Source organism: Symphodus melops, assembly GCF_947650265.1.
Source record: "Symphodus melops genome assembly, chromosome: 9".
In the NCBI taxonomy this organism is placed as follows: domain Eukaryota; kingdom Metazoa; phylum Chordata; class Actinopteri; order Labriformes; family Labridae; genus Symphodus; species Symphodus melops.
The window spans coordinates 20,251,831-20,262,449 of record NC_136699.1 but is presented as its reverse complement, the minus strand read 5'-3'; the positions used below and the strand labels follow the sequence as shown (position 1 = coordinate 20,262,449).

General features: G+C 43.1%; 1 protein-coding gene across 3 annotated transcripts; it reads left to right on the top strand.

The window, feature by feature from the left end:
- Positions 1 to 179: 179 nt before the first annotated feature.
- On the top strand, positions 180 to 10,332 carry zdhhc2 (zDHHC palmitoyltransferase 2). Of its 3 annotated transcripts, none has more exons than XM_079352248.1 (13): positions 180 to 255; positions 3,462 to 3,488; positions 5,179 to 5,273; positions 5,957 to 6,077; positions 6,244 to 6,313; positions 6,414 to 6,446; positions 7,016 to 7,136; positions 7,291 to 7,329; positions 7,473 to 7,605; positions 8,159 to 8,285; positions 9,647 to 9,739; positions 9,995 to 10,104; positions 10,207 to 10,332. In XM_079352248.1, exons 3-13 carry the CDS (start codon positions 5,214 to 5,216, stop codon positions 10,245 to 10,247), a joined length of 948 nt encoding a protein of 315 aa, XP_079208374.1. In that variant the 5' UTR covers positions 180 to 255; positions 3,462 to 3,488; positions 5,179 to 5,213; the 3' UTR covers positions 10,248 to 10,332. The 3 variants fall into 3 exon arrangements, with proteins under 3 accessions (XP_079208374.1, XP_079208372.1, XP_079208373.1); XM_079352246.1 differs by lacking the exon at positions 180 to 255 and adding an exon at positions 275 to 773; XM_079352247.1 differs by lacking the exons at positions 180 to 255; positions 7,291 to 7,329 and adding an exon at positions 275 to 773.
- The last annotated feature ends 287 nt before the right edge of the window (positions 10,333 to 10,619 follow it).

The window sequence follows — 10,619 nt, the reverse complement described above, 5'->3', positions numbered from 1 at the left end:
TAATAATAATATTAGATAAATATTCCTCACAACACCTTGCACGTTTAACACGGCATATGGCGGCACCATGTGTCTGTGCGGGTTTGGTTTGTAGGCGCGTGCGCTTGCGGGTGTGCGTGAACAGTCCCCGTCTCAACACTCGCGAGGATGAACTTATTGAACCCATCTGCTCGCTGTGAAAAATGTGCCAGGCTTGCAGCATCTCGTGGACTCCATGGCAACCTGTGGGGAGGCAGCAGAGGCGGTCCTGACTCCGTGAGTGCACGCGTGCGTGCGCGCGCGCGCGTGTGTGTCTGTGTGTGAGGTGTCTGATATTTTGTTGTAGTCTGTGCTAGTGGCTGAGCAGTACGATTAGAGGAGAGTAGAGCAGCAGCAGCAGCAGCAGCAGCAGCAGCAGCACGAGAGGCGGGAGGATGTTGCGTCTGTGCTACCGATTAGGCTGATCAGAGTCGGAGCTACGATGCAGTGACAGACTACAGAAAGACACGGACACAGACGCACACACACACACACACACACACACACACACACACACACACACACACACACACACACACACACACACACACACACACACACACACACACACATAGGGAGAGGGAGAGTAACACACGACTGCGCACGAGGAATGATACGCTCCTAGACTATGGCACCGTCGGGATCGCGTAGTATCAAGAGGGGCTGTCAGAGAGTTTTGTACTGGATCCCAGTCCTTTTCATTGCCCTGATTGTGGCTTGGTCATACTACGCCTATGTTTTGCAGCTTTGCATAGGTAAGAAATCAAGTGTCTGGAGAGCATGAGAAGGAGCTGTGTGTATGTCTATGTGATTATGTGTATTAAAGAAGAGAGGGTGGGGGAATGCCTGCGTGTGTGTGTGTGTGTGTGTGTGTGTGTGGGTGTGTGTGTGTGTGTGTGTGTGTGTGTCTGTGTGTGTGAAAGAGAGACTGTTTTTAGAGCGATGTGGTGGGGAGACATTTCTTTTCTGGCAGTTTCTTATCCGGGGCAGCTTGCTTTGGATGCAGATGACCTGCTTGTTGTTTATGCATGTGTGTGGACAGTGTCAGTCACATGACAATAACAGTTCAACCAGGGATAGTCGGCATGCTGCTTCAAGACAGTTGCATTGGTTTGTGTTTGTTTGAAAAACACAAGTTCAGCATTTTAAGGACATAATTAGAAGTATTTCAGTTTTATTGTGATCGACTTTTTAGGTCATATACAATATTCAAGGAAGTCCATCAAAGGATTAAGGCCCCTCGATGAGATCCATTATCCCACACTACAACTCTATCAGCACTATCTTAAAGACTTACTGTAATAGCCTCAGGCTTGTGTAGTCACTGAGCTTCATTATCTGAATTGATATCCTCCACCACAACACCAAGCAGTAGCATTATCTTCTGGCAAGAAGTCTGTCTGTAATGGCTTTTAAGTCAGACAGGCCTCCTTCTTCCTCATTCCCTCTGGCTGCTGAGCTTTGGATGGTTACAGAGAGCGAGCCTCCTCAGTGAATGCTGAAAACACAGTTGACCTGGATAGTGAGTAATGGTTTCTAGGATGTCTCTGAGGAGTCTCAGCAGCCTACTCCTGTGCTCCATTTGGCAGCTTGTCAAACCCCAAGGAAAGCAGATCTCTTCTGTCAAAACCGAGGATGAAACGGAGACAGTGTAATGAGACCAAACAGAGGAAAAGACAGAGGGGGGGGGGGGGGGGGGGGGGGTTACGGTCTGGCTGTTTGTTTTCACATCTGCACCGCTGAAATTTTAGCCAGACATGCTATAAAGCATTTAACTGACATTGTATGTTTCATCAAGAGAGACTCAAGTACCGTATGATTCAAAGGCCATCGTGAGCCAGAGGGGGAGAGACTCCACAGGCCTCCTGAAATCCTGAAATCTCCCTGTGGGTCAACATTTTTATTTCAAAACAACAACAAAGAGGAATCTGATTTATAAAAAACAAAAATATGACCGTTAAGCAACAGGAATACAAGTAATGACAAACAACTCTAACGAGACACAAATCGACACACTAAAGCAAAATCAAAACAAACAACAACCATGAAAGTAAACAAGCTACAAAAACGAACCAGATTGAGTCGACAATGACCACGAGGTGATGAAAAATGTCTGTGTTTCTTACTAAATTGTTGGAGCGTTTGTTTGGTTTCATCTGCTTTGGCTTGATGTTACATGATCTAATCATAACGTATTTGGGTAAGGCATTTAAATCATGATATTTCACATTGCAGCACTTTATGTCTTTACTGTCAGTGCTTGTGTTAGCCTGCCAGTTTCTGTCCCAAGATGTGCCTCTTCTAAAGTGACAGGAGGCCACGTCCCTGCTGAGACACCCTCTACCCTGCAGGGTGACCGAAAAGCTTAATCCCTGTGTGATCCTGCTTCCTTTAAACTATCTTGTTTTTGCATCCTGGAAAACAAAAATACATTTGTGATGTGTTGGAGTCACATGGGACAGTCAGAGGACAACAGCAGCAGAAGGGCAGGGCAGCGGCTGCTCAGGGCCAGCATGTGGTCTGCAAACACAGAGAGTGAGTTGTGTGAAAGTATCGTCAGCTGATACCTCTCCTTCAGCAGCTCAGTTAATCCCATTGTCTGGTTTACATAATTCACCCCCAGCAATCTGCGTATGACCCACTTACTTTATAAAGCACAGACTGTCAGCCTTTGAACATTTGGGCCTTTCCCAAGATTGTTAAAATGTGAGATCAGGTGGTCTTTTGATTTGTTGTGGCAGGATGGCAGAGGAGAGGGAAAAAGAGTTTGGTAGAGACCGCAGTGCTTTCATACACAGTAAAATGCTTCCCATCACATGCCCTTAATCACACACACATACTTGTGCTTCTCTGTCAGACTCTTGGGCTTTTATGCTGGCAAGGCAGCATGCACATGATTTTTGGCTGCTTGCCTCAATTCAGCTCCATTACATACCTTTCCTCAGTTCGTACTGCGTGCATTCATTTGCGTGTATACTGCACTTTAAAGACTGTACAACACTAATTGCGGTGGATGGATGTTTTATATGCCAAGCCTAATCACTGCTTAGACATTGGGACAAATATAAAGCTGTGTCAGCTCATCTTTTAACAGGTCTCCACTTGTGTCTTATCATGTTTATTACCAGATCTTGTGTATGTCTGAGTCTGGGTGCTTTAGGTGCAGGGTGCTGCTGTTGACCTGTGATTGACAACATGACCCAGTCATGTCTCTAGCAGTTGTTGCAGCTCTCATTTATATGAGACATAAATCACCTGCAGGATTGCAAGTGGTTCATGTGGTTTGCAAATTTGAAATCAGTCACTGAACGTCAGGCGAACATGTCCAACAAACCAAAAGAATGTGTCCAAAGCTTTAAGAACTTCACAAATGTTGGATGTACATTTATATTTTCATTTATTCAGTCCCAAACTGACTATGTCTTTTTGTTTTTCAATTTCAGACTCCATTGAAGACATTGGACAAAAGGGTACGTTTCAACTCAAATAAGTATTTGGAGTGTTCTTATGTTTCGTTTCTGCCTTGTTGAGATGTGTTACACCAGATTCAGTAGCTTTCATTCCCAGCCAAACTTCAAACAAAAACACGATCAACATGGATCAGCTGGGACAATTTCATAAGACTTTATTAGTGTCAGTTATGTGTAAGTGCAGACTTTAATTCTACAAACATTTACATCCACAGAGTTCAGAGAAGAATTAGAGCAGACCAGGACATTTCATCACTTCTAGTTACACAAACAGCCGGTTGGTTCGAGAGAAGGACATTTTGCTCAGTCAGTCCATGACTTCAGTCTAAATGGAATGATGAATGATGGCTGATAAAATAATAATTGCTCCTTTAAACAAAGAAAGCGTGGACTGACATGCAGGAAAGAAGCCACAAGTTGGATTCAAACCTGCCCGTTCTCCAGGTGTTTTGCCTCTGTACATGGGGTGCATGCACTAACCACAAAGCCAATAGCGTCTCTAAATCACATTTTTAATCCCTTGTGTTGAATATATGTCTTTAAGGTCACATGTGACGATTTAGTTTATGACCAAATATTTACTTACAGTAACCACGTTCTCATCGGCTGTTTGTGCAAACTTGCTACCTTTAAAGCTTTTATTTTTCTTGATCTTTTCAATCAGTCCCCTGTGATCTAAATGAAATATCTGTGCTGTGCTTTGATCAGCATATAACAAGAATAAAGCACCAGGGGAGGTTTGGGACCCTGTAGAAACCAGCACTCTCGGAACACTCTGTTTTGGTGTGTGTGTCTCTTTAAATTCAATGGCCCCCACTGGGTTTTTCTGGGAGACATCCCTCCTTCACTCGCGAGAATAACTATGGCAGACCTGCGCAAAAGTTTTGCTCTCGGCTGGGGGTGCAGAAAACAGGGGAGGGAATTTTTTTTTGTTACAATCGAACTTGTGATGTCACAAGTTAAGAAAATTTGAAACAAGGCATTTTCCTCTGTGTTGTAAGACTTATGCAGACCACAAACGTATTTTTCATAATGTGTCCCCTTTAAATGACATTTTTTATCCCATCTTTTAATTTATCGCTGTAAGATGCCAAATGATTCTCTGCCTTATCCTGCAAAATAGTGAGCAATGTGAAATGTGTATGTTAAAGTCCGACTTGAGAACAGCCACATATAACTGACGTCACAAATCAGTACCAACAATCAAACACTAGTAACTATTTCAACTACAAGGTGAGGGATCATTACATCCTGAATCAATAGTTATGACTTATTAGAGACAGATAAGTGCATTAAGTCCTGTAGTGCACAGCAAGTACAAAAACTACTTTTTTTGTGCCAGTGGCAAGAAAAAGAAATAAGACTGATTCTCACCAGTTAAAAACAACCAAGCTGGGGTCGCCGGTAGCGCAGCGGCAGTGCGCGCGATCCAACGTATTGAGGCTCAGTCCTCGCGCGCGGGCGGCCCGGGTTCGCGTCCGGCCTGTGGCCCATTTCCCGCATGTCTCCCCCCACTCTCTCCCCCTTTCCGACTCTATCCACTTTCCTCCCTCTATAATAAAGGCATAAAAAGCCAAAAAATAAATCTTTAAAAAAAAACAAACAACCAAGCTGCAAACGGAGTCTGAATAGTTTGATGCACACCACTGATGATGGATTATGATGGTGACTTGTTTATGTTTTGTTTCAGTGGTGTACCTCCTGGCGTACCATGTCATATTCATCATGTTTGTGTGGGCGTACTGGCAAACCATCTTCACCAAGCCACTGAACCCCCTGAAGGAGGTGAGTCGCACATAAACACAGCGTGATTGTCGGCTGGGATGACGAGACATGAAGAAGTGCAGATGTAGGTTACGCAGCCTGCCTGTGTGATTGAACGCTGCCTTTCGACTAATAATACTTTCCCACTGAAGTGCCCGAAGCTGCACTGTAATGGCCCTGATCCTGACCACAGCACTTTAGCTCTACAGGGTGAATGCACACATGCATAACTCTTAGAGAGGACACTCTGAGAAAAGCCACCTTTGCATTTTATAGATAAGTCTATGCAGTGATAGTCAGCCCATATGAAGGCTTTGCTTTATATCAGTTGATGGCTGCATCACTTGAGGTTTTGAGATTATGATAAAAGTAAATTTCCATGTGTGCTGTGCTGTTTGTTATCCTCTCAGTTATTTGTTTCTAGTGTTCAATCATAAATCGCCGGAGTGGCTGAAAGTAATATCGCAGCTCTATGCTGCTTTGCTCCCATTTGCCTGCTGGGGCAGAAAGAGCCAAAACAAATGAAAGATAAAGAATGACCCTTCACTGTCTACTCAGCTGCAGCTTCACAGAAATCACTGCATTACTGACACTAACAAAGCTTTCAGATAATCTGGCAATTAAAATCACTTCTTGCGGATACAAGTATTGATAAATCACAGCAGGTGTTGTTCTTATTTCCCTCTGTGTTCTGCCCTACATAGTTTCACCTGTCCTACTCTGACAAAGAGCTGCTGGAGCGTGAAGATCGGGGGGAGTCTCAGCAGGAGATCCTGAGGAGGATAGCCAAGGATCTGCCCATCTACAGCCGCACCAACTCTGGAGGTACAGTAGAGCTCACATCACTGCTGATGTGGAACAAGAGGAGAGGTCTGAATGACGGGCGGCCCTCAGACCTGATTTCACCTCCGTCACCTTGTTAGTCTGTGGTCAAGTGTTAGGAGAGGCTGCTGCTGACGGCTGTGTGATTGAATTGGCTGTGTCTCCTCAGCAATCCGTTTCTGTGACCGCTGCCAGCTGCTGAAGCCTGATCGATGTCACCATTGTTCAGTCTGTGATAAGTATGGCTCTCTGCTCATGCACCTATAGAGAAAAGACCACACAGTGTATCGCAACGAGTAAGATTCAATTACACTGATGTTTAACCCTGCTCTGTTACAGATGCATCCTGAAGATGGATCATCACTGCCCCTGGTATGTAGTGACATGAAACAGCATTAGAGAGACTTTAAACACAGATCAGTGACACGTTACTTTAGTCTTTGTTCTGTATCCTTTAATTAATGTAATTTTCACACACATTGACAGAAATACATATTATCGTCTCCTGCAGCTCTTGAGAACACACATCAGAGGGAAGCTTGAAGAGCTTGTTTTACATGACGGCATCCGACTGTCATTTTTGAAAATCACAATTTTGAATGGCACTCTGAGGAATGTTTATATAGAATAGCTAAATGTTGTTGTACATTTGAAAAAAGATTATAAAATGAGTGGGGCTGCAGCAGCTTAGTCTGTAGGGGCTTCGGTTGAGAACCAGAGAGTGGTCGGTTCAAGTCCAGGTGGAGACCAATGTTTGAAAGGTGCCAGATCACTTTCACAGGACTGAGCAAGGCACTGAATCCAAACAGCTCTGGTGTCTCTCCACTAATGCATGTCCACAGGTCCTGTTAGTGCATGAGTGTATTTATTTAAATGAATAAAGTCAAAATGTAAATGTGATCCTATTATTTTTATAATGATGATTTCATCACCTGCTGCAGGGTGAACAACTGTGTGGGATTCTCCAACTACAAGTTTTTCATGCTCTTCTTGGCATATTCACTACTCTACTGCCTTTTTATAACGGCTACAGATCTTCAATACTTCATTAAATTTTGGTTGGTAAGGATGATCACAACATACATTCATTATTATGTGTTATGTTCTTTTTTTTTACCAGTTATTTGGGGCATTATTATCTCTAGTCAAACCTGTTTGTTATCTGAAAAATTCTGCATTAAAATTTTTGGCGTTTGATTTTTTTTTCCCTCGCAAGGCCGGAGGTAGAGCACATTTCCGTCTGAAAGAATACTTGGTATGAGCCAATGAGCTAGTTAGTGACAGTGACATAGAAACAGCTTCAAAGCCCAGTCAGCTTATCTGAGTAGAAATCTATCAGCTGCCACAGCCTCAGTTGTTCTTGCTGTTATTTTTATACATTTGTTGTTTCTCAATCAGAACGGCCTCCCAGACACACAGGCAAAGTTCCACATCCTGTTCCTCTTCTTCTCGGCCGCCATGTTTTCTGTCAGCCTGGCTTCACTTTTCATCTACCATTGCTGGCTCGTCTGCAGGAACAGGTCTACTCTCGGTAGGTGGCGTTCTTGCAGGTTTGTGTTAAGTGTCTGTTCCTTCTCTTTGTGTGTGAGCATCAGCTCTCAGCCTGCTTCGCCTGCACGAGGTTTTCTTTGCACTAATGATGGAAGGATGTTGCGTCACATTTTTCCCACCATCCTCATCAGTGCAGAGGTTTGATGAGACTCTCTGGGCTGTTATGAGACGGAGTGGTTTCTCATTATGTGTGCACAGTGGCACACTTTGTCTGTGTAGAGGAGAGTGGATTATCCTGAGGAGTATGTTACAGTGAAATGCAAAGACACAAGGCTCAGCGCAGTAAGGAGCTTAGAAACAGAAGCTGTGAGGAGAAGTCACACATGGTGGTGCGCTCTTAGATGTCCTTTTCCTGTACAACAAAGACACTTTCATTCAGAGTTTTTCCACTGATTCAGCCATTCTGCAGGAATCCTCCATGTGTTGATCTGTCGTCTGAATGAGCTTCTGTTGATAGTCTGAGTAACAGCTTACATGAAGACAGAGAGGGAGTGCTGTTTTTTTTCATATTCTTCTCTGTGTGTTTCCTCCAGAGGCGGTGCGTGCTCCGGTGTTTCGCCACGGCACAGATAAGAACGGCTTCAGTCTGGGTCTGAGTAAGAACTTCCGCCAGGTCTTTGGGGACGAATTGAAATACTGGCCTATTCCAGTTTTCTCCAGGTAAACATTTCTTAAATCTAAAATGACTTTAGAACAAGAAACATAACGAGACCAAAGAAGAACTAAAGAATCAACTGCAACAAATCAACACTGTGTTAACATCGGATTTCTAACAATCCTGGCAGGTTATTGGACAGTTTAGGAGAAGTGATGAGCAGCAATGCAGAGTCTAAACTGAAGCATGATCAGGCTCAAATAAAGCTGCAGGTCTGTCACTGTGCAGGCCATCACTGCCTGAACCTCATGATATGTTACACCACGCAGATCTTTTCCACTCTCTGTCAATCATTGTAAAATATTTACAAAATGTATGAATGATAAATGACGACAGACAAACCTGAGGTAGAGAACGTATTTAAAAAATGACCGATGCACATTAATGTTAAATCTGGATGTATAGTGCATTCATAGAGACAGATTAAGTCCGATGGTAAAGCTCAGTCTGTAGGGATTTGGGGGTTGGGAACCAGAGGGTCCCTGGTTAAGGACACAAACAAAATGTATAGAAGTTGGTCTGGCAGCTGGAGAAGTGCCAAGGCACTTCCCGAGCATTGTTGAGCTGACCTTGAGCAAGGCACCGAACCCCCAACTGCTCTGATGTGCTCCCTGAGTAGCAGCCCCAAAAATAATTAATAATTATATATATATATATATATATGAGTAAAAAGCCTTTCAAAGCCTGTCTGCTCTCCCTGCACCCATCCCTATAAATGCTACTTAAATGAGGTCAATGATTTATATGTGGATTAAAACATCATTTAAAAATCTTACCACAGTGTCAATGTGCACAGCTGGAGCTCTTTTTGTCTTCAGTGTTCTTCTGTAGTTCAAATGATTGATTGTCAGGATGTCACAGAAGACTCTGTTCAGCTCGAGCATTAGAATCAATGAGTTGGAAACAAAAAAAGGTTTTAATGGAGGGAAAAGCCTCAAAGCAGAAAAGAGAGCATCCATTTAAAAAACAACATCATCACCATTATGAATTAAACAGAAGCTCCAGCACCGAGGATCAGTAAAACAGTATAAAGAGTTTTTGAAAACAAGCCCACAAACTTCATGTGTTTTAATTTAAAAAACCAGTTTGTTACATTTCTACATAAAAGTGAGAATAAGTTGCACTTCCTGTACAAGGTTACATCACTGAGTTAGTTCATTGACTTGATATCAATTATCAGTCTGGTCCTTTGAATAATCCTTATCTTTTTTAAATAAAATGGATGTACATCAATGCAACCATGGGTCTTTTTTTTCTCTCCAGAATTTCCATTAATGACTTAAAAAAAAAACAGGTAACTCCACTGATGCCATCTTGGTTTTCTTTTGTTTCTTATTTAAACATCAAACTCCTTACTGTTTTCCAGTTTAGGTGATGGCTGCTCATTCCCAGTCTGTCTGGTGAACCTGGACCCTGAGCAGCCCTCTTCACCCACTGACTCCAACCCTGTTAACAAAGTGTGAGTACAACCGTGAATCAAAGAGTAGATCCCTGCACATCACAGAAAACAAAACTATTCTGCATGACTCAGTCAACTTCTTGCTATTTTACTTAACCGTGTATCTTAAACGATGCAGGTAAATCCCTCTGTAGCATTTAGTGGTCTTTCTGAATACAAAACTAAAAACAAAAAGTATATATTTTTTATTTAAAGTGGTGCAAGTGGTGATATCACCATATCTGCTCACCTGCCTTTGGTTATTTGTGTTTCCAGTGCAGCAGAGGGCCGCCAGTTCCCCTCAAAGCCGCTGAGGGAGTCACAGAGTCGCTTACTCACCAGCACCCCCTCCTGGTCCGAGAGTGACGGTGCAACAGACAGGAAGGGTGGGACGATGTTATCCTCTTTATAATGAATTTTACAGAACCCAAAGAAAGAAAATTTAGAAGACAAAAGATTGATCCCTCTCCAACCTTCTGTTTCTTTAGGTGCCAGCAACCCAGGGATGATCATTGAGAATGAGGCGTGACCAGAGACTGAAGAGCTATTGGTGACAGCTTCATCTCAGAAGAGTACTTTTACAGTCATGTAGAAAGTGCTCACACATTATATCTAAAAAATCTCTTGGTTTGTGTTTTACACAAACAGATCTATGCTGCCCCCACCTCGAAGTCTGTGCGATCACAATGTGCTGTGGTGCTGACAGTATTCACAGTTTTCAACACTGCACCCTGCTGCCTCTGAGAGGTTTGAAATGAAACATCCCGCATTAACAACTGGAAAGTCATCAACAGTTTAACTGACAATGTTATATCCAACCTCTTCTGCTGCTATCTCAAAATATCGGAGCTTCAGGACAAAATGATTGAAATTAAAATGCATTCCAACATCCCATGTTCTC

Coding starts and splice junctions, on each gene's coding strand:
- zdhhc2 (XM_079352246.1), top strand. CDS start 647: ATGGCACCGTCGGGATCGCGTAGTATCAAGAGGGGCTGTCAGAGAGTT. Junction 7,137..7,290: donor ACTTCATTAAATTTTGGTTG/GTAAGGATGATC, acceptor TTCCCTCGCAAG/GCCGGAGGTAGAGCACATTT. Junction 10,105..10,206: donor CGGTGCAACAGACAGGAAGG/GTGGGACGATGT, acceptor CTGTTTCTTTAG/GTGCCAGCAACCCAGGGATG.